The sequence below is a fragment of the Urocampus carinirostris genome, chromosome 7 (assembly GCF_059441175.1).
Source record: "Urocampus carinirostris isolate Australia breed hairy pipefish chromosome 7, RoL_Ucar_1.0, whole genome shotgun sequence".
Lineage (NCBI taxonomy): Eukaryota > Metazoa > Chordata > Actinopteri > Syngnathiformes > Syngnathidae > Urocampus > Urocampus carinirostris.
This window is the reverse complement of record NC_142355.1, coordinates 33943461-33968021: the sequence shown is the minus strand read 5'-3', so window position 1 is coordinate 33968021 and position 24561 is coordinate 33943461. Positions and strand designations below refer to the sequence as shown.

Below are 24561 nucleotides of genomic sequence, written 5' to 3'. Positions count from 1 at the left end.
GGGACCGTGAAAAAAACTTGCAATTGGTCAGGAGTGGTGTCAATCAAAAGGTCGGAGGCGAACGGCCATATTAACTGCTCAGGAGCTAGAGCGCTCATCTTGGGATCAAGAGGTCGCAGGTCCGATTCCTGGCTCCTCCATGTTCTATGTCGAAGTGTCCTTGGGCAAGACACTGAATCCCTAATGCCCCCGGTAGCAGGTAGTCGCCCTGCATGGCTGACGCTGCTATCGGTTAGTTAGTTTGTAAAAGGGGAAAGTGTGAAGCACATTGTAAAGCGCTTTGGGAGGTCCTCATTGACTTGAAAAGCGCTATATAAATGCAGACCATTTACATATTGGAAATCATCTGACTAGTCTGTTTAGTTTCAAAGGGGAGTTGTGGAACAAAACTAACTGATTACCACAAAGATAATCAAACGATGCAAGCATGCTTTTAGGCGGATTTTTTTTTTCATTATCGTGTGTTTTGGAGTAAATAGTTTAAACGTTTGGATTCACTGGACCATCCTGGATTTAATAAATGTATATTTGCGGGGAATCCTATAATCAGCTGATTACGAGAGCACGTTATTGGTAAGCTGTGCCGGCTCTATAGTTTTCGGGTGCTTGTTTCAGATCGTGATCTTTCTGTGATTAGTATGTTTTGAAAACGTTTAAGATTTCCAGAAATATGGGGCATAACGTATTTCAGAGAATGGTGACATTGTAGAGACACGTATTTGTTTATCAACTGTCTGATGGCCCACCGGCTTAGGGTCATATTTAAAAATGTATGTACTGTAACTAGATATGAAAATACAAATGTGGAACTACTTGTAAAATGTGTGAATGTGGAAAAAATTGTAAGCAAAAATATATAAGAAAATATCAAAAAGACCATAAAAACATCTCATAAACATAATTACAAAATGTTATTATTATTCAAGTTTTCATATTTGGTTGTAATCAGTCCGATAACTATCGGCCTAATAATTTTCATTCACCCCGAAAAATATCAAGATCCACAGTCCAGAGTCATTTGTCAAAGGAGTTTATTAATAATACATAAATTATACACAAAGTACAACAATAGACAAAATACATTAAGTATTACCAATTATTAAAGGGGGGGCATTAGAGTGATCTTCTTGGGATCAAGAGGTCGCAGGTTCGATTACCGGCTCCTCCGTGTGCTATGTGAAAGTGTCTTTGGGCAAGACACTGAATCCCTAATGGCCCCAATAAGCAGGTAGGCACCTTGCATGGCTGACTCCCTATCGGTGTGTGAGAGTGTGTGTGAATGTGTAAGTGTGAAGCACATCGTAAAGCGCTTTGGGAGGTCTTCATTGACTTGAAGAGCGCTATATAAAGGCAGACGATTTACCATTCATTATCCAATGAGTTGATTTTGACCCAGCATTATTTTGACAAGGTCATTCAATTCAGTTCATTGACTATGTTTTTCATACATCCTCATATTGAAAATGCGGAAGTTTCCGAGTCACGATGGGCGCTAGCGAGCCGTTCATCCTCTGGGACCGTCGCTGCTTATATAGATCCTCGTCCACCGTCCACACGGCACCTTTAGGGTTCTCGACACGTACGAAGCATCGGTGCAGGCTCAGGTTGTGGCGCACTGCATTCTGACAACAACATGTGTAACAGTTAATCAGTCAGTATTTCCCATACCTAAGAAGATTTTGGGCAGGGGCCGGAAGGCCGCCAGAGTCTCATAAACATCTATTATTAATAAACATCCATATAGTTTTAAGTATTTATGTTGCAAATTTAATGAAAACATATTTTGGATTTCTCATTCTATAAATGATCGCAAACGCCGTGGCGTGTATTTGTGCCGCGTAACTCCATCAGTTAGCCCACCTGACATAAACACAAAATTACCAAAAACAAATCATTCGAAAAATTTTGCTGTGTTATTCCGCATGACCGTGCGAGTCACTTTTCTCATACGTCTTAAAAGATGCCAGTCCGCTATTGGCCGATGCCATTTAAAGTGCTGATCTGCTATTGGTTTGCGTCACGACATCAAGGAGATGTCTATATGCGATTGGCTTAACTTTCTCCCACAATGCTCCATTTCTCTCTATGTTCAGTTCAGAATCACTTTAATTGGTTCAGCTATGGGTTCCAAGACTCGCAGTGATGCTAAAGGGAGAAGTAGGAATATAATAACTATGGAAATAAGGCTTCAGGAAATGTGAAAAAGGGACACACATCATTACCCTCGCGACCTTATTATTAAGAATAAGGTGGCGACTAAAAAAAAACACGTATTCTAAGAGCATGACAATCATCGCAATCATCAGCATGAATTTATAACCAATATCCCACAAACTCCACTGCACAGTGTGAAATTACTAGTGTTGATTCAACACTCGTAGGCCATAAGACCATCATTAATATTTCCACTGAGGTAGTGTTAAAAGTTTACTCTGAGTGTTAATTTAACACAATTTATTTTAAGTTACTCCGTAATGGTGTTGATTTAACACTTACCATGTCAAACTTTAACACTACCTCAGTGAACATATGCCCCCTATTTTTCTGTGTACCACCTATGTCAAGGTTTGGTGCCTGCAGTCTTTATTTTCTCAAAAAGATGACAGATTTACCCCATTTTACGTTTCCTCTCCCCAGGTGTTTGCAATTTGACGATCAGCCACCTCGACTATAAATGCCCTGGGCTCCCACCTCACTTTGCTGAACTGTTTTGATTCCTGAAGACCTTCACTCACCAAAACGACAAGCTTCGCCTCCCATGACCTCCTCATTAAATTCTCCACGTTTCAGTTTCTCCACTCCAAGGCCTACCACTGCAACCTTCTTCTTCAAGCTATTCCCAAGTCTTATTTTCTAGATTATCACCACGCTAAGATCCCCTCTCAAATGTTTCCTCCTCTTCCCAAGACCTGCCACTTCAGTTGTCTTCTTAAAGGTATTCCCAAGTCTCCTTTTCTAGATTCTCACCATCCCAAGATCCCCTCTCAAGTTTTCCCTCCTCTTTTCATGACCTACCACTTCAGTTGCCTTCTTAAAAGTATTCCCAAGTCTCCTTTTCTAGATTCTCCCTCTGCTATGTTGCTCATATACCCCTTCTCACCGGTAAAGTCTTGTGTTGTTGCTGTTTAAATAAACGTCCCCACAGTGGCCTTAGACCACATCCCTTTTGTCCCGCGTTTGGGTCCATCTGACACCTCGTGACAATCTCAAATCACATCAAACCAAAAGAAAATGTATGTTTGTTTTTTTTCCTTTCCAATTCTTCACACTATTCTGTTATTTTCATGTTTTTATCTGGCGTACCGGGGCTAATTACATCCATTTCAACGATCCCTACGATACTGGGTGTGATTTTTCTTGTCACGGCAACGACACCCACCCTTGCCATGAGTTACCTTCCAGGTTGCAGCATTGCGCCGAAAAAACGCGAAGGTCCTCGTAAACCAAGTGTAGATCTCGTTGAGGGTGAGCTGCATGTCGGCTGATTCGATGATGGCCTGCAGATGAAAAAAGGAGATTTTTTTTTTAAAGTGTGATCTCTGAAAATGAAGGAACCCCGAAAAATGTCTTGATGGGTTGCGTGTACCTGTCTTATTAAAGTTGCATAGGTGTAAGGTGGTCGGACGTCTGCGTTCTTGTACAGCTCTTGCTCTTTCTCTGCCATCAGGAAGGAAAGTTTTCGTTTGATTATTTCAAATAAGAATGTACAGTTCTGGTCAACATTTTAGATACACTTGTGAAGAACATAATGTCACAGCTCTTTTGAGTCTCCAGTTATTTCTACAACTCTGTTTTTTCTCTAATAGAGTGATAGACCATAAACATTCATAAGGTTTGGCTCTTTTATGACTTAATAATGGGTTAACAGAAAAAGTGACAAATCTGCTGGGTCAAAAATATACATACAGCAACACAAATTAGCAATTTTGGTGACTTAGAAAATTGTGCCACTGAAATGAGCTTCATAGCATGGCCTCTTAACTTCTTGTGAGGGATTATGAGTGACCATAGCTGGTGACTTCTTTGAGGCCATTTAAATGGGGCTCATTGGATGCAAACGCCCACAAATGCTACAAAGTGCAAGGAGCTCAGCATGGATCTGAAAAAGCGAATCATTGACTTGAACAAGTCAGGAAAGTCATTTGGAGCCATTTCAAAGCGGCTGCAGGTCCCAAGAGCAACAGTGCTAACAATTGTTTGTCAGTATAAAGTGCATGGCACTGTTTAGTCACTGCTTCCATCAGGAAAAAAACGCAAGCTGTCACTTGTTGCTGAGAGAAATTGGTCAGGAGGGTGAAGATTCAACTGAGAATCACCAAAAAGCAGATCTGCCAAGAATTAGAAGCTGATGGGACACAGGTGTCAGTGTCTACATTCAAGCGTGTTTTGCATCTCCATGGACTGAGAGGCTGCCGTGCAAGCAGGAAGCCCTTGCTCCAAAAGCGCAAACTTAAGGCTCGACTGAAGTTTGCTGTTGATCATATGGAAAAAGATAATAAAATCTGGAGGAAAGTTCTGTGGTCAGACAGAACAAAAATCGAGCTATTTGGCCACAATGCCCAGTAATATGTTTGGAGGAGAAAAGTTGCGGCCCTTAACCCTAACCTCCCGTTAAGCACGGTGATGGTAGTATTATGCTGTGGGGCTGTTTTATCGACAATGGAACTGGTGCTTTACAGAGAGAAAATGGAAAAATGAAGACGGAGAATTATCTTCAAATTCTTCGAGATAACCTAAAATCATCAGCCCGAAGATTGGGTCTTGGGCGCAGTCGGGCGTTCCAACAGGACAATGACCCCAAACACACATCAAAAGTGTTAATGGAATGGCTAAATCAGGCTAGAATTAAGGTTTTAGAATGTCCTTCCCAAAGTCCTGACTTAAACCCTATTGAGAACTCGTGGACAATGCTGAAAAAACAAGTCCATGTCAGAAAACCATCAAATTTCACTGCACAAATTCTGTCAAGAGGAGTGGTCATAGATTCAACCAGAAGCTTGTGGATGGCTACCAAAAGCGCCAAATTGAAGTGAAAATGGATAAAGGACATGTTACCAAATATTAGCGCTGCTGAATTTATATTTTTGACCCAGCAGATTTGATCACTTTTTCTGTTAACCCATAATAATGTCATAAAAGAACCAAACCTCATGAATGTTTTTGGCGACAAAGGACTATCTGTTCCAATCACACTATCAGATAAAAATCAGAGTTGTAAATAACTGGAAACTCAAGAGAGCTGTGACATTATGTTCTTCACAAGTGTATGTAAACTATTGACCAAAACTGTATGTCCGCTTTTGGGGTAGGGCCAAGTTTTTGCAGAAATGCATTTTATAACATGATTTGTTTTGTGTTGTTTAAGTTGTGGGCAGCACGGTGGAGCAGTGGTTAGCGGGGTGTGGCACAGTTTTGAGGTCATGAGATCAAACCTTCCCGTGTGGAGTTTGCATGTTCTCCCCGTGCTTGCGTGGGTTTCCTCCGGGCACTCCGGTTTCCTCCCACATTCCAAGAACATGCATGTCAGGTTAATTGGCCGGTCCAAATTGTCCCTAGATGTGAATGAGCGAGTGAATTGTCTCGCAACCAGTTGAGGGTGTCCCCTGCCAACTGCCCGAAGATAGTTGGGATGGGCTCCAGCACCCCCACGACCCTACTGAGGATGACTGGTGCAGATAATGGATGGATGTTTAAGTTGTAATGCGGTCTTTATTTTATATGTTCTTTTTTGTGTGGTCCATTTTTGTTGCACATTTTTGTCTATTGACATGATGGATTCCTTTCTTTAACAATGGATTGTTTTCATTATTTGTAGTTTTGTCTTTATTCAATTGTTTTCCCATTGAACAATTTGTCTTAAACTATTTTTAATATATTTTTGATATGCAATGCTTTTACTTTAAGTGAACTGAAATGTGAGTAGGAGCATTGCAGGTTTTCATGTAGTCAGAAAGCAAAAGTTGAAAAAAAAACACCAAAGTATTTGAGGAAAGAGAAAATGAGGGGTGAGAAAAACAGGTAAAAAAATGAATGAGGGAGGGAAAGAGACAACGAGCGAGAATGACAAGGAGAAATAAAGTGAGTAAGACAGAGAAAGAAGAGGGAGTGAAGGTAAGAGAAAGACAGTTAAACAGAGAGAAAAGGGAAAAACAAAATAGAGGGATACAAAAAACAAGAAAAGGGAGATATAGAAAGGAAGAAAACAAGAGCAAGAAGAAGAAAGCCATTTAAAAAGAGAAAAAAGGGGAAAACCAGAAAAACAAAGTGAAAGGAAAAGAAGAAAAAACACAGAAAAGGAGAAACAAAAGAGAGAAGGTAACAGGAGAAAAAAGGAAAAAGAAAAAACAGAGAAAAAAAAAAGGGGAAAAGATAGGAAAAGAGAAAAATGAGAGAGAACGTAATAGAGAAAAAAACGAGAAATGAAATAGAAATAGAGAAAGGGAAAGAAATACACTGTAAGAAAAAAATAAATAGGAAGAGAGGGGGGAGAACGAAAGGGAGAGAGATAAAAGACGCCGATAAATTGTTTTGACTCAGTTTATCACTTGATTGACTTCAAAACGTCAAATGAACAAAATTTGGAACGAGCACGGTGACCACATCCAAACTCTTCTTTTTGCTGTGTAACATGTTGGCCTAGAGAGGGATGGGTGCTACCAGGCGGTGCGTGCCCATGACACACCACAGGAAATGGTGCCCCATTGACCCGTGTGCTTAAGGGATCTAACAAACCAACCTGTAGCGGAGGGCACCCGTAGATGGCAGCGACTCACAACCCTGCTGGCTCTCGCTATTGGGGGAGGACTCTGTGAAGTCAACTCGCCGACCTTCAAACTGGACTGCAAGCAAACAGAGAAAACGCTGAGGACAGAGACATTGAAATACCTATTTTTATGTACACGGTTCCCCCAAAGTCTTAACTTTAAAAAAGAAATCCTAAAATTAATAACTGCAAATAAGGGCATTGAAAAGGTCTCAACTTGAAAAAAGTCTCATATTGAGGAGATAATTTCCTCCTCATGCCATGAGGCTCTTTAACTCCGCCCAGGAGAGTAAAAGCCCACTACCACATTTGCATATTACCCTATTTTTATTACAGCGTGTATTTTCTGTAGCACTATTTAAATCCTCTATATCAACACGTTATATCGGGTATTTTTGTATTGTATTATTTGTTTTTTCAACACAAGGATACTGCTGGAAGTGTGAATTTCCCTACAGGGATGAATAAAGTATCTATCTATCTATCTATCTAGGCATCTATCTATCTATCTGTATCTGTATCTACCTATTTGATAACCCCAAATGAAGGCATAGAAAAGGTTTTCTGGTTGGTAAGATCCCTTAACCACGAGGGTTGTAGGGGCACCATTTTCTGTGGTGTGTCTTGGGCTAGTACAGCCTGGTGGCACCCATCCCTCTCCATGCCTATATGTATCCACCTGGGACTTTTCGCGTGTTAGTTAAATGTTATAACCACTGCAATACAGTCATAAATGTAACTCTTAAATATCATACTTTTTCCCTTCCTTATCTGCATGATTGAGTTAATAACTGTATAATAAGTAACCTAACAAAATCACGGATCGTTGTGTCGTAAACCGATTTTCCATGTTCTCCGATTTTATCGGTCTCAGACCGATAAATGCAAGCGAGTCTGAAAAATCCAGATTTCTGCGTTTTTAAAAATGCAGCCATATGATGCAGCTTTACATACAGTCAGTCTATGACTCGTATAACTGGGTTGAGGCTGTACCAGGGAATGAGTGGGAGGGGTCGCCAAGCTGACGCCCGAACTCTTTGCGGTTGGGGCATGGGGGATACCGGCGAAAGCCGTGTGCGGGCCTCGGTCACGGGGTCGCCCAGCTGAGGTCTGGAACTCGTCGCAGCAGTATGGTGCACCACGCCATATGGTTCCGGTTCAAACCTGTACAATCACCCGCCTACACGCCCGCCTGCCAGGAGCTTAAAAGGAATGGGAGCGCGGTCAGGGCTTGGTTCTGCCACATGGTCACAACATCCTGGCATGGCTGGATCCAAGGTCAGTCCCCCTTCAGTGCCAGTGCAGTCCACCCTTGCAGACCTAACCTCAGCTGCCAGGTACGCGATACCTCTCTGGCTACTTATTCCTTGCCGTCGCAGCCTGGTGACGTCGGGGACCGGGGTTTGTCATGGGGTCGCTCCGGTGTGGTCTGGAACTCGTCGCGGCGGCATGTCGCTCTGCCTCCTCGTACGATTACGGTTCACTCCCACGCAATCACCCGTCTCTACGCCCGCCTGCCAGGAGCCTAAGAGGACTGGGAGCCCGCACGGGGTTTAGGGGTCGGGGCGAGCAGTCGCGCAGTTGCGGCCGGGTTCGTCGGGTTTTGGTTCCCCCACATGGTCATTGTGTCCTGGCCTGGGTGAGTCTGGGGCCAGTCCCCCTACGGTGCTGGCGCGGTCCACCTTTGCAGACCTAACCTCAGCCACCAGGTACGCAATACCTTCCTTCTTACAGTCCCTGCTGTTGCAGCCGCGTGACCTGCGGGGCCGGGGTCTGGAACTCATCGCGGCGGCATACCGCTCCATCACCTTGTACGGTTCCAGTTAACTCCCAAGCAGTCACCTGCCTCCGCGCCCGCCTGACAGAAGCGTGCACGGGGGTTTAGGTGTCAGAGCAAACAGTCGTGCCGGTGCGGCCGGGTTCGTCACCGGAGGGGTTTGGTTCCCACACACGGTCACTGCGTCCTGGCATTGCTGGGTTCAGGGCCAATATCCCCTCAGTGCCAGCGCTGTCCTCCTGCAGGCCTCACCTCAGCTGCCGGGTACGCAATACCTTCCACCTTATAGACCCTGCTGTTACAGCCGGATGGCGTCGGGCGCCGGGGTCTGTCACATATCTGCGCCAGCCTTTCGCATCTGATTGCCAACATAAGTGCAAGATTGGTCTTAAATTCAATGGAATGTGGTCTTGAAAAAGTCTTAGAAAGTCCTAAATTTCAATAGAAAAATCCTTTGAGAGCCCTGTATGTATTTATTCATGTAGAGGCACAGATTCCAATTTGCCACCTGAAGACAAAGCGAGTCGGTCGAGGCAGCGCGTGATATCAAAGCCGGTCCCAAGTTGGATTCTACCGCGGGCGTCAGCTGCAGGTGAGCCAGCATCGCTCGCAGACGTTCTCCTTCTTTGCGTAACTGAAATCACAAAAAAGCTCACTGGCGCCACCAACCAAAACGACATCAAATACTCCAGTATATTATCCAGTATATCTATAATATATATACCCTATTGACAGAATATTTTGCTCATTTTATGGACAAATATTCTTGACTAACCAGGTTGGTGGCCTTGAGGGTAGGGTGCCCGCCCCGAGACTAGGAGGTTGCTGGTTCAAGCCTCGGCCGGGTCATACCTAAGACTTGCAACATTGGTACTAATTGCCTCCCTGCTTGGCGCTCGATTAGGGGTTAGAATTGGGGGATTTGGTCACCTAATGACTCCCAACACATCAGTTGGGTTGAGCGAGGGGGCTGGGATTCCCCTCCTATGTATTAATCTCATAGAAAGAGTCAGAAATGGTAATGTGTTCTCGACTCTAGCCACCTCCCACTAGGGGGACATGGCTCCGGTATATATTTTATTTTTATTCTTGAATTAAGATATTGTCTGTTTTTGGTGGAAAAACAATAAGTAAAAAGTTTTTGATCATTTTGTAAATTTTCGGAACTTATTTGCAGAAACATTTGAAATTGAAAAAGAGTCATTACGATGAGCAAAATCCACCATTTACTGGGTAAGTTCATTTCCTTATTTTAAGCAGGGATTCATGATAGCCGTTTGTTTCTACTGATACCAAGAACCGATGAAACCCTGCTCCTGGAGACCAATACCAATAACCCATCCATCCATTATCTACCCCGCTTATCCTCAGTAGGGTCACGGTTGTGTTGGAGCCCATTCTAGCTGGGGAGAAGGCAGAGGACACCCTGAACTGGTTGCCAGTCGCAGAGATGGACAACTCACTCTCTCATTGACACCCAGGGACAATTTGGACCGGCCGATTAACCTGACATGAATGTTTTTAAAATGTGGGAGGAAACCGGAGTGCCCGGAGGAAACCCACGCAAGCACAGTGAGAACATGCAAACTCCGCACTGGATGTTCGATCTCTTCCGACCTCAGAACTGTGCCGCGGACGGGCTAAAACAAAAACAAAAAACGAAATAAATAAAGGGATTCAATAAAAACAGGAAAAGAGAGATATAGGAAGGAAGAAAACAAGAGCAAGAGGAAAGCCATTTAAAAGGAGAGAAAACAGAAAACAAGAAATAACAAAGAGAAAGGAAAAGAAGAAAAACCCAGAAGGGAGAAATAAGAGAAAAGGTAACTGGAGAAAAAAGGAAAAGAAGAAAGACTAGAGAAAAAAGAAAGAGGAAACGATAGAAAAAGAGAAAAAATGAGAGAGAAAGTAATAGAGAGAAAAACTGAGAAATCAAATAGAGAAAGGGAAAGAAATACACAGAAAGAGAAAAATAAATAAATAGCAAAAAGGGAGAACAAAAAAGAGAGAGAAAGAAAAAGAGCAGAAAGACCTACGCAGTCCTTTGAGACGTTTTATGATTAAGGGATATACAAATAAATGACAGAACTGTGCCGCGGACGCGTTAACCACTACGCCACTGTGCTGCTCCAATACCAATTACCAATAAGTTGTTTTCTTTTAACTGCAAGCTTTATTTAAAAGACAACTAATGAAAACACACACATAATTTAATTCTTTTATTCCTGTCCTTTTTTCCGCATACAGAATTACAATAACCTTTTACAGCTTTACTCCCAAAAATGGTGTCAGAGACGAAAGCATGACCCAATCAGTCTCGACTCACTTTGTCAATAACGACGACTACACTAACAAAACATTGTTATGAGCAACATAGATATTCCAGAAAGTTCATATTATTAATGTGCACATGATGGGAACATTTGTAAATGTAATGTGAATTTGAAATGTTATACAATTGCTCCAACAATGTCTTAAACTAGGGCAGACGGCGGCGCAGTGGTTAGCGCGTGTGCGGCACAGTTCTGAGGTCATGAGATGGAACCTTCCTGGGTGGAGTTTACATGTTCTCCCCGTGCTTGCGTGGGTTTCCTCCGGGCACTCCGGTTTCCTCCCACATTCCAAAAACTTGCATGTCAGGTTAAGTGGACGGTCCAAATTGTCCCTGGGTGTGAATGAGCGGGTGAGTTGTCTGTCTCTGTGTGCCCTGCGACTGGCTGGCAACCAGTTCAGGGTGTCCCCTGCCCGAGGATGGCTGAGCTGGGCTGAGGATTAAGCGGTGCAGTTAATGGATGGATGGATGTCTTAAACTAAGATATATATATATCACTCATTGGAGCGGCAGTAGCTCAGGAGGTAAGGTGCTCGTCTTGGTCGAAAGTTGGATTCCTAGCTCCCCCGTGTTATATGTCGAAGTGTCATTGGGCAATACACTGAATCCCTAATGCCCCCAATAAGTAGGTCGGCGCCTTGCATAGTTGTATGGCCGGTATTGGTGTGTGAGTGTGTGTGTGAATGGGTAAGTGTGAAGCACATTGTAAAGCACTTTGGGAGGTGCAGACCGTTTACATTCCTTCATATCAAGTGGCCAGTGTAAGCAACAGTAGCTATAGAAAATGAAAATAAATATACAAATGATTTTGCATAAAGGGGAACCAACATCAAACCACCCAAAAAATACAAGCTTTGCAAATGGTAGGTTTACTTGAAGAGGCTGACCTGAATCTCCAGCTGATGGACCACTTGCATTTGGACCCGGCACTGGGCGGCGCTTTTGTCATCCAGGGTGTGCTCGCTGTGCAAGTGTCTGCAAAACCCCCAAATCGCCATCACATTCATACTCAAAAACGAAGGATTCATCGCTTGCAGCAGAATGTATCGATTTAACAGAAAGCCTTCACTGCAAAATATATACAAGTAAGGTATTTGTCATGGTCGCCGTGGCGACCGGTCTGCCCCGCCCCCTGAGCATCAGCTGAAGCAGATCATCTAATTGCGTGGCTGCTATTTAAGGTTGGGTTGTGGGTATTGCGGGTATTGCGGGTGTTGGCTCATTACACCTTTTCTGTTCTGTTATGCCTTGTCCTGTTTAGTTTAAGTCAGAGGAAACCTGTACCTGACCATTCTGAGTGTAAATATGTATTTGTTCTGTTTTGTCCCGGAGTTTTTGGACAACTTTTATTTTGTTAAATAAAAGCTTTGATCGTACGCAATTCAGTTCTCCCTTCCTGCCTCCTGCCTCCGTTCTGGTCCGGTCACCCCTTCCCCCTCGTGACAGTATTAGGTGAAATAAATAATAAAACAATCTTAAAATAAGCAACATTTTCTAATCTTGCAGGTGATCGATCAATCTGTTCATTTTAGGAAATATTTCCCAACAAAATTTGAGGAACATACTTCAGATATGCCAAATGTCCTCCAGGCTGCTCGAAAAATAAAACGGGGGGAAAAAAATGCAAAAAAGAAGGGAAAGAAGAATTAAAGGGTAAAAAAAAAATAGGGAGAGAAAGTAAAAAGAATGGGTAAAAAGATAAAACGAGAAAAGGAGAGAGAAAAGAAAGAGGGAGGATAAGAGAGCAAGAAAAGATTAAGAAATGAACAAAAAGAGAGAAATAAATGAGAAAAAGGAAGAAAAGGAAAGGCTAAAAAAGAGGGAAACAAAAGGGAAAGAAAAGAGAAAGAAAGTAAGAGGTAAAGAGAAAAATATAAGAAATAGAGACAAGAAGAGAGGGAGCATAGGGAGAGAAAAAATGAGAGAGAAAGGGAAAGGAAAAGAGAAAAAAGAAACAGAGAAAACGGAAAATTTAAAGTAAAAACGGGAAAGAAGAGGAAAAAGAGAAACATGAGAGAAAATGAAATAAAATACAGATTAAAAAAAAAGAAAAGAGAGAGAAAGGGAAGAAAGGGAAAGGCTAAAAAGAAAAGAGAGAAATACTAAGGAAAAAAAGAGGGAAAGAAAGTAAGAGGGGAAGAGAAAAATATGAAAGAATAGAGACAAAAAGAGAGTAAGAAGAGGGAGAGAAAAAATGAGAGAAATAGAAATAAAAAGAGAAAAAAGAAACAGAGCAAACATGGAAAATTGAAACTAAAAAAGGAAAAGCGAAAGAAAGGTTAAAAGTGAGAAAAATGAGAGAAAATGAAATAAAATAAAAGAGAAATAAAAAGGAAAGAAAAGAGAGAAAGAAAGTAAGAGGGAAAGAGAAAAATATAAAAGAATAGAGACAAGAAGAGAGGAAGAATAGGGAAAGAAAAATGAGAGAGAAAGGGAAGGAAAAAAAAGAAACAGAGAAAACATAGATAATTGAAAGTAAAAAAGGAAAGGGGAAAGAAAAGGGAAAAGAGAAAAATGAGAAAAAATAAAATTAAATACACAATAAAAAACAAGAATAAGAAAAGAGAGAAATAAATGAGGATAAGAGAGACAAAAGAAGGAAAATGACAGAGACAAAAAAGAAAGAAAAAGAAGAAAGACATGTAAAGATAAAGAATAAAAATAACCTTTGAATAAGCAAAATATCCTACTAGCTGTTAAAAAGGGTTACTATACTTAGTTGTAGTATACTGTACATCTCCTCATATTACTACAACAAAAACTAGAAAAACGGCACTTAAGATGAGTACATTTTCCAACCAATGTGCTAAAAATGTATTTCCTGCCGTTTATTTTGATTATTATTCCACGTACTTGATAAAGCAGCTGTAGTTCTGGCAGTCGGATTCGCACCCGGGCCAGTTGCACACACCGTGACCGTAGAGGACGTGAGGAACCGTAAAATCGTCTCGACTCGAGCTGGATGAAAAATCCGGCATTCACGTTAAAGTGACAGTGTGTATTGATTCACCACCAGAGGTCGCTGTAGCTCAAATGGAGCATGTACGTTCAAAGAAGACACACTTTGAAAGACTGAGATGATACTATTTCGCAAAACTATAAATCCCAAAATTTGAGTAAGGTATAAAGTTAAACCATAACACATGACATGAAAATCACTGGCAGAGACAATAAAATGCCGAGCCATCCAGATACCCCGGAGCGGCTGAAACGAGCAAATGGATGGAGTTGGTTTGATCTGTTGTAAGCGGCTAACTTTAGCAGCTAGTGAGAGAAGCTATTAAAAAGGATAGTAAAGTATTGCGAGAGCAAAGCAGAATTTGTCCGCTATTGGTACCCTAAATCACAGAACTCTGTGACGTGAGTGGCAAGAGAAGGAAACAGTGGGGGGGGGAGCAGAAGAGTCAGATGCATGAATCATGGAATTCAGCAATGTTCAGCTGTGGAAATGCGAATGACACCAAAGGGGAAGCACAAGAAGCGTACAATACAAAAGTGGCTATCGGTATGTTTTAGCCAGCAGCCAAGAGGCTAAAATGGCTAGAGAAGGAAACAGTGACATATGCCCAAATCCCGAAATTCAGCAATGTTCAGCTGTGGAAATGCGAATGACACCAAAGGGGAAGCACGTGCAGCTAACAATACAAAAGTGGCTAGCTGCGATAAATAGCCTGCTGCCAAGTGACTAAAATGGCTAGAGAAGAAAACAGTGGCATATGCTTGAATCCCAAAATCCAGCAACGATCCGCTGTGGAGAGGCAATTTAATTGCATATTTCTATGGTTAAAATCATGTTTGTGTGATAGTGCATGTGTTTTTGCTTAGTATTTAAATCAGTAATATTCTATTGAAATGAATGAACCACTAGGGGTTGCTATATCACACATTATGGGCTTTAGTGCATTAACGCAAGCATAATCATTGTTATCGTACCTTTTTTTGGGCGAGAGAAGCGGACCATTTTTTGGTTGGATGTTGTTGTCGCCGCCATCTTCGCTATCACTCTCGATAAATATTTCTTCTTCTTCTTCTTTTGTTTTCTCCTTCCAACCTGAAAGACAAATTTCATAGAGATACATTTATCTTTTGGTAAATGTTTTTGTTTAAAAATGAAGATATGATTTCCTGTAACTTTCATTTACATCCACATTCACGGGCATTATCTATTCTTTATTTTTTTACATTTTATATTTAACTTTAACTAAGCCATATATTTCCATCTTCTGCCAAAAAGATGGCTGGCCTATCGTCCCAGAGCTTTAACAGTAGCCCAACAATATATATACACCAAAAAATCTGGCCTGGTCATGCTAACGGTTAGATGCTAACGATTCGTGCTAACGGCTACATGCTAAAGAGTAATGCTAATGGTTACATGCTAACGGCTACATGCTTATGACTTATGCTAACAGCTACCTGCTACTAGCGAACGGCTACATGCTAACCGCTAATAGCTAAAAAATGAATTGCCCCATCCAAATTGAATGGACCATTCAATTAAATGGGCCCACTAAAAATGTCATAAAACAATGTAATAACAGTGTTATTACTATGTTATTACTAAAGGTTAGATGCTAACGAGTCGTGCTAACGGCTACATGCTAACGAGTTATGCTAACGGGAACTTCCTAACGAGTCATGCTAACATTGACATGCTAACAAGTTATGCTAAAGGTTGCATGCTAACGACTACTTGCTAAAAAATGAATTGCCCCATTCAAATCTAATGGGCCATTCAATTAAATGGGCCCACTCAAAATGGTAATACACAACGTAATAACAGTGTTATTACTATGTAATTACTGTACTATAGTCGTTTTTTTTTTTAACTGTCCCTAAAGGCATTTCCTTATTACTAACGGTTACATGCTAACTGCCAGTTCCAACCCCAACTCTCACGATTGCCGAGGGAATTATATAGTATTTATATTAACACAAAACAATATCACAACATATCTTCTCTTTCTGCTATTATTAATGGTACACATATATCTTTTTAAAATCAGTGCTGCCCCACATATTGTGGTTGATTTGGGTACTACAATGAAACCACACAACTTTAAATTCACTAGCTCTTAAACTGCATCTTGTTTTGTATAGTTAAGACAATAATAATTAGTGTTTTATGATAACAATAATGATAATAATAGTAATAATAACAATAATAAACATCACATAACATCCAATCGAAAACTGCCATATAAAAGAGGTAGATTTCCAGTTTACCTGCTGACTGCTGAAGATGCTGCTGGATTTGCAACAGCTGCTGTAGCGCCATCTGCTGTCCAAGGAGCTGCCGAACATAGGAAATATGATTGAAACAAAACCAAAAAGCGCACTCTTAATCTTCTTTACCTGTTTGCTCTTCTTCAGCGGATCCCGCTGAAGCAATTGCAGATTCATTTGCTGACGTTTCCTGTAAAACTCTTTGATATAATGCTGGAACAGCAAGGAAAAAAAATAAAATTATATATATATATATATATATATATATATATATATATATATATATATATATATATATATATATATATATATATATATATATATATATATATATATATATAGAGAGAGAGAGAGAGAGAGAGAGAGAGAGAGAGAGAGAGAGAGAGAGAGAGAGAGAGAGAGAGAGAGAGGGGGGCTTCGATTGGGCCTAAAATGTCAATCATTACTTCACGGTTCGGGCCAGGCTGGGATTTTCTCTCACTTATCTGAAGTTCTTGTAAATGCTTGAAATTGTTTCCATGCTTTGTGGCAGTCTGACACAATTCACTGCGCATCAAATATAGAAAAATAAATCAAATCTGCTTGAAAACGACGCCAACACGCCTTCTTTGGTAGCTTTATTTTGGTATTGGATTTTGCTCGTGATTAACGGTAGCTGGCATTAGTTTGTATGGTGTTGTCCTATGAAGCATCATTTCCCCTTACCCGTAGCGTCCAAGATGACCGGTGAAGAGACCAAGACGCTGCGTGCCGAGAAATGGAAAAATTGGATTTGAACATGCTTAGTGCAGTGCTTAAATTTGGCCACAAACGCTGTTTTTTCTTTGGTCATTTCTGGTGCATGAGTGCCATCTGCTGGACCTTTGCCGTAACAACAGGTTCGATGAGCATTACCCGACCACTTTTGACTTAAAAACGGCACTCTTAAATGCTACAACAAAAACGTTTTCACATTTCGGAAAATCCTCTATCCATTCTGAAACCATTCAAACCGATATTAACCTTAGCTTCACCTTTCCTAACAATTATGAGTGCTGGGTCTGTAAGAGAGAAGAACAGGAAACCAATCAGCCGAATCAACCGAGATTTCATTCCTAACAGCAAAAAACTAGTACAGTATCGGGGGCTCGGGTCACTCTCAATACAATCTGTGCTGCCCTGTGGCCATCAGGGAGAGACACTTATCCCGAGGAGCCTCGAAGAGTTATCCATGCAATATTCAAATCAAGCCAGCAAAACACTACCCACTCCCATTTTATTGGTTACATGACATCTGCAATCGGTTTCTTAAAATGCTTAACAGCCTCAAAAACAACATTAAAACAGCACTATTCTACTGATTTGCAATACAGCCTTTAATTATCAAAAAACAGTTAGCATAGCACTTCATGTGTGCACAATCCTTCAGTTTTTTAATTAATATAAATATTTTTATATTTTTCGTGTTTCAAAAGCAATTGTGTGCCATCCCCTCTCCCTCTACTGTCAATGTGCATACAAAAAAAATAAACAGATTAATCAACTACTTTTTTTCCAGCCAGGCCCTGTGCAAATGTTTTAAAACGCGCATAACGCGCACTGCGTGGGGCATCAAGTGCTCGGGAGGGCACCAAAAGAAATCAGGGTCGAAGTGTTAAATGTGTCAATACGCGCTATTATGGTTAAACAATACAAAAGCTGCATAAACCAAATTTCCAGAGAAAAGAGGTGAATTTGCTTTGTGCGCCGGCGGCCGAGTCTCATGGTGCCCCCCTCTCTTTCCAGTGGTATGTTCAATTATGCCTCATTCGCAATTTGGTGAACACCTGAGCGAACATGGCCTCGAAATGGCAACAAGAGTCAAGAAGAAAGGAGATGAAGCTCATGCCTCACTTGCCGGTAGTCAATGTTAGAATAAAAAAAGCTCATTATTGTACCGTATTTCCACACCCATTTGGCGCACTGTTTTAAAGGGCGCACTCTCCTTGGTTCGAATTATTTTTTTCTCGGCTCGTATGGCGGACTGGCCTATTGGATGCGACCACTCCGACGCACTGGCCTATTAGACACCTTTAATACCAAATCAAGTATTAAAAAACCTGGAGCAAAACTGAATTTGATTGTGGTTTAATCAAGTGTTTATCACAAAGTAAAACACCAGAATACCACAAAATTGTAAGAAAAATAAAAATAAAACAGATTGGTAATCATATTTTCTTAAACAAAGCCCTCAAACTCAGAAAGTGGATGATAGTGTTGGGCAACTAGTTACAGTGTCACTAGGAGGCGTGCTTTCACTGTCAGTGTCAGACTGTCAGTGAAAGTTTTGGATTAATAGGGTGAGTACGAATTAATCTGTTGACATTGTAAAATATTATTTTAACAGCACTAAATTATGAACACAAATCTCTGTAGTTTGCAATAATCTGTGGTCTGTGCAGCCACTTGTGACTTCTTGTAATTAAGGGCGTCACAAATAAACATGACTTGACTTGACATTACTCTGTGCCTACTTTTCAGAACAATCAAGAGTTTTGTTCATGTTTTAGAAAACAATACCTGATGGAGGATGAGAGCATTGAGCTGGCTACTGGACAGAGGACAAGTCACCTGATGAGGAGTCATCTTGGTTAGCAAGACCTGTGTGAGAAAGACCGCCGGTAAAACCATTTAATTCTACTTGATTTGAGTAATACGTGTTCTTTTTGGCCAAGGCATGTCTGACATCCTGTATTAGAGCACTTGTATAATATGTAGGCCTATTTGTCAACGCTATGGTATTAATAACAATATCTTATATCATACAGTGCCTAGCATAACAGTTTTTTGGCATATTGACACATTTGAGGCTTCAAACCTGAAGTTAAAAATCTCAAAATACTCTCTAAGAATCAACAACATGTGAGAACGGAACTATACAACATTTTATATTATATTGACAAAGGAAAAACTGAGAAGTAGGTGTTGCAAAAACATTGGCCCCCAGTTCTCACAACTCAGACAACTGACTCCAGTTCCCTGATGACTTCTGAATGATCCAATGTCTAACAATGGCAGAATCTAAGTTTAAGTGCACATCTTCCGTGATGGGCTTGGGGATCAGCAAAGGAGACAATCGAGAACAGACAGCATTATGAAGACCAAAGAATACACCAGGCATGTCCGGGATAAAGTTCAAAGCAGGAATGGGAAACAAGTAGATATTGCAAAATGTACACATCTCCCAGAGCACGGTGTGAGCAATAATTTCAAAATGGAAAGAGCATAAACATAGAACCACTGCAAACCTACCAAGACTTGGCTGTCCCCCTAAACTTTCAGCCCAAACAAGGAGAAAACTAACCAGTAAAGCTAACAAGAGGCCCATGATCACATTGGATGACCTGCATACACTGCTGAAGTGGGACAATCTGTGCATAAGACAACTATTAGTCTTACTTTGCATACACCTGCCTTTTCTGAAAGAATACCATCAAACGGCTTGTTTGCAAAGGGGTCACATGGTAAACACAAATACATAAGAAACAAGGTGCTTTGGTCAGATGACACCAAAAACTTTTTGCTCTGAATGCAAAGTGTTATGTTTGGCGTAAGAGTAACACAGCACATCACCATGAAAACACCATCCCTACTGTCAAACATGGTGGTGGCAGCCTCATGCCCTGTGGTTTGCCAATATTAAATATATGAATATGAGTACCAATACTTTTGCAAGGCCCTGTATTTTTCAATGCTCTGGTTGTCATCACAATATTTTGTGATTATAGTTTTTACCGACAAAGAGATTTGGTCGATCCATTGATAAAGTCAAGCTCTAATTTCTCCAACACTTTTTGGAGGCATGGTTACTAAAGCTTTAAGATTTCATTGTAAATACGTTTTTTTTGTGTGTGTTACCTGCTTAGTATTGAGAATATTCATAGGTCCCACTTCCTCTCTCAATGCTTCTGCCGTATGCCGCCCGGGACAAAGGTGACCGATTTCTCCATTTTGGCGGGCGACACAAGAGTTTTCGGGCATCCTCTTGCTGGTCAGCTACCCCAAAATACATTTATAAATGAAGGAATTGATTTAAAACATAAAACAGGATACTAAATGAACTTATTCAAATGAGAAAAATAACAAAAGCATTTAAAATACGATACCAAAAATTGAAATAAAACACAAACAAAAAATGTTTTGAAGCGATTGAGAAAAAAACAAACAATTTTCAAATAATATACAAAACAATAAAACAAAAAATGTACAAATGTGTTTAAACAATCAAAATTAACACATTTAAAACACCAATCAAAATAAAAAATGAAAACAAAATCAAACAAAAAATAAGTACAAACAAAAAAAACTAAACAAAAATGGAAAACGAACAATAAAATGTTAAAAAGTTATACAAAAAAGAAACTAGACACTAAAAATGACAAGAAAATATACACAACAATAAGAAAATTAAACATTTTCAAATATCACACAAAAACTAAAAATAATACTGTACAACAAAAATGAAAGGTTTTAAACAAAGTTTTTTTTTTTCTTGAAACATTATACCAGGGCAGCACGCGCAGTGGTTAGCGCGTGTGCAGCACAGTTCTAAGGTCCTGGAAACCTCCTTTGTGGGTTCAAATCCAGCTACCGGACTTCCTGTGCGGAGTTTGTATGTTCTCCCCGTTTCCTCCCACATTCCAAAGACATGCATTTCAGGTGGATTGGCCGGTCCAAATTGTCCCTAGGTGTGACTGAGCGAGTGAGTTGTCTGTCCCCGTGTGCCCTGCGATTGGCTGGCAACCAGTTCAGGGTGTCCCCTGCCCACTGCCCGATGATTGCTGGGATGGGCTCCAGCACCCCCGAGACCCTACTGAGGATAAGCGGTGCAGCTAATGAGATAATGAGGCATTATACCGGGAAAAAATAAATAAATAAATAAATAAATATGTTACACCATAAAAAAGAATAAACGTAAAACATTCAAGATTGACTCGCTTTGACAGATAAATAAAAATAATAAAACAAAAATATAAGGTTTTTAAACAGATTAAAAATTCAAATGTTACAAAAAAAGTAGAAAAAAAATATTAAAGGTAAAAAACGTTTGTTGACACTAAAAATAAATCTATCAAAAATTACAAACTTGTAAACAATTAAAAAAATAAAAATAAAACTTTGTCAATGTTTAACCTAATATATACATTTTCATGCTTTATGACTGCAGGCTTATACATTGTTTCCTTTCTTCTTTATTTTGAAATTTATTATAAAGCTGCCACTGCAAAAAAAATGATGGCAACATATAAATTGCGCTCCTGGTTTGATTAAGAGTTACTGCACTTTGTTATTTTTTCAGGTTTTATTTTAATTTTTCAACAAGCAGATCCTTATTGCTACGAAGTTCTTCTCTTTATGAAGCCATACTGATATTTTTCTAACGAAACATAGAAGAAAAGTAAAAAAAAAGATTTGAAAAAGGAAAATATTTTGTTTACTCGCTCAAAGGGTGTACAAAATGATCAAGTCCTACTCTTAATCTTTATATAATTACACGCCAACAATAATTTGTATTTAACATCATAAATACAAAAAACAAAGGAAAGAAAACCATGTCAATTCGCCTTTAAGCTTAACTAATATATGTGATATATCATTTTCAGAACTGATATTTTACCGTATTGTTTGTGTAGCCTACACAAGAAACAACTTCTGGCAAATAATTTTGTTTATTATACGTAATATTTTTCTATTTTTACTAACATGTAAAGAAATATTACAAATGTAAAAAATGATCTGACAGGGGAAAAAGTATATTTTAATTGGAAATATTCTCATTTTACGATATTTTTTGAAACTGGACTGTATACAATGCACACACTACTTTTAAGTTATCATAATTTTTTTGTCAAATCTCTTAATAAATCTGCTCAAATACATTTTCTTTATGTAAAATTTATTTTTTTAGTGGTGGTAGGTGGACTGCATTTATATAGCACTTTTCAAGTCACTAAAGACCTCCCACAGCGCTTTACAATGTGTTTCATACTTACCCATTCATACACACACGCACCCACACACACGCCGATAGCGGCATTAGAGCTTAGTGTCTTGCCCAAGGACACTTTGACGATTATCTCGGAGGCGATAATTAACTATGTGTCTAAGACATGGCTAAAATATAGTGTTAGTTTTTGGGAACATCAATATAAGTTGCTTTTTTTATACATCCCGACAAAATAAATGGCTAGTTGCCCTTTAAGTGCGAAATTTCTCATGGCTCAAGAATTTGCTTTGGAAGCAAATTGTAGATTGTCTTGTATCAGTCTTAGTTTTATTATTGTCTTATACAAATATGAATATTTGTTTTAAAGAATCAGCATATTTTGCAGCGCTGGACTTTCTCTACATCCATTGGCTTGAATTTTTTTTTAAACAGACATCACAAATTTATTTTTCAAAATTGTAATTAATATAAAACTAAGACGTTTTGGATCAAACAGAACAATGCGTGGTATTTCATAGAAATGTGTTACTTTGAATCGTCATTAATACAGTAATACATGATGATTTAGATTCACGTTTAGGATTTAAAAGATTGCACTCAGTACCACTAAAGACTAAAAACGTCCATGAATGTCACTTTTTGGAGAAATTAGAGATTTTTCAGGACTGTAGCACTAATTTTTTAGTCATTCTGAGACTAAGGCTTCAATGTAACATTTGGAAAAGTGAACAAATAAGTATCTTCTAAATGCACGTGCACATACACAGAAAACATCCCCTGTCATTAAAATCTTTGTTGTGATGGCAAAGCCACCGATATTTCATTTATTTAGTATTTTGTATTTATGTTGTATTTTCATTTATTCATTTTATTTATATTTTATTTACATTTTCTGTATTTTTCAAGTAATATTTGTTGTTAAATATCTCCAAAATAAAAGAGTAATAAAAATAGAACTCTGGCACAGATGATGCACGGTACATGTTTAAATATTCCGATATAAAAAAAAAATCACAAAAAGGTTAAATAACTAAATATCATTATCCATCATTTTTCCCTTTGTGATCTTTTTTCCCCAGAAGGACATTTTGATACTTTTTGCAACAGTATGTCTTTAGTTTAAGTTTGCAGTCAAATATTTGTGCATGCCATACAATTCTGACTCTATGCTTGGACTTAATAACAATATAATATGAAAATAATCGAAAATAATAACAATATGTAATATTTATAACATCTTAAATGAATGACTTAAAAGAAAGATGAGTTGTATTCATTTATATGAGTTACTTTTATTTATATACATCCGGCACATGTACATAATATTCAGCATAAAACATTTATTTTTTCAAGAATTCATAAAAATACTCACCATTTGTGATATGCAAAGACGCGAAAATCGTTGCGTGCGTCTCCTCGGAGTGAGGACAAAAAAGCGTTACCTGAGTGGGAGGCGCTGCAAATTAGACGGCGCCTCAGATCTATTTCTGACTGCTACGTTTCTCATAAATAAATAAATAGAAATAAATATGCCGGAGAGTCACATGAGACGCATTTGTGTATAAATACACAAGAAACAAACAAGCCAGCGCCGTTTATATTTGTCTCGGGGACGAGTCAATTCTGAACTTCTGTCGCACTCTTTATCAAAGGTTCGTTTCGTTGTTTGAAAGGTAAACAGGACGGAAATTGGAGGTTAATAGAAATGCCATTTATTATTTGTGTTTATTTTCTTGGATTGCTCACATTTTGACTGCTTAAAGAGGTTGGCTTGTGCATCCATGCTACAGTGTCTTGCAAATGTAAGGGCTTCCCAGGCACTTTTTGACATATTGCCATATTTCAGGCTCAAATGTATCGACAAAATACTCAAAGTATAACCCTGAATCTAAAACAACATGTGAGTCAAGTCAAGTCATGTTTATTTGTACAGCTCTTGGAATCACTAGTAGACCAGCGTTTTCAGAACGAAGGCTCCGGACCGGAACATAGGGGGAAATTAAATCTGAAAGATATGAGGGAGCAAGTCCATGCATGATTTTGTATACTACCATCAGAACCTTAAAATAACATCAGGGAGCCAATGCGGGTTAGCTTAAATCGGGGTAATGTGATCAAAATTTCTTGTCTTACTTAAAAGCCTCGCTGCAGCATTTTGTACCAGTTGAAGGCTCTTGATTTTGGACTTCGGGAGACCGGAGAGTAGTGCATTACAGTCATCGAGACGGGACGTAACAATGGTAACATTGTTTTTTGAGAAGTAGGTGTTGAAAACGTATTTGCCCCTTTGAAGTTAATACTTTGAGGAACGTCCTATTGCTGCAAACACAGCCACAAGTCTTTTTGGGTATGACCCTATAAGTTTTGCATCTTGAAACAGCAATATTTGCCTATTCTTCCTTACAAAACCGCTCAAGTTCTCTACGGTTTGATGGAGAACATTTGTGCACAGCATTTATCAGATCTTTCCACAAATATTCAATAGGATTTAGGTCTGG

The 24561-nt window shown here is 39.5% G+C and overlaps 1 protein-coding gene across 2 annotated transcripts; it reads right to left on the bottom strand.

Moving 5' to 3' along the window:
• Window positions 1-1099: 1099 nt before the first annotated feature.
• On the bottom strand, window positions 1100-23489 carry LOC148363063 (forkhead box protein P2-like). 2 transcript variants are annotated; one of them, XM_088339371.1, is made up of 13 exons: window positions 23436-23489; window positions 19975-20112; window positions 18637-18717; window positions 16228-16311; window positions 16099-16165; window positions 14806-14923; window positions 13726-13830; window positions 11760-11847; window positions 9049-9174; window positions 6737-6839; window positions 3587-3657; window positions 3396-3497; window positions 1100-1622 (listed from the first exon to the last, which is right to left on the bottom strand). In XM_088339371.1, the coding sequence occupies exons 1-13, from the start codon at window positions 23436-23438 to the stop codon at window positions 1443-1445; spliced, it is 1266 nt and encodes a 421-aa protein (XP_088195497.1). In that variant the 5' UTR covers window positions 23439-23489; the 3' UTR covers window positions 1100-1442. The 2 variants fall into 2 exon arrangements, with proteins under 2 accessions (XP_088195497.1, XP_088195498.1); XM_088339372.1 differs by having other exon boundaries at window positions 6737-6834.
• Between the last annotated feature and the right edge of the window lie 1072 nt (window positions 23490-24561).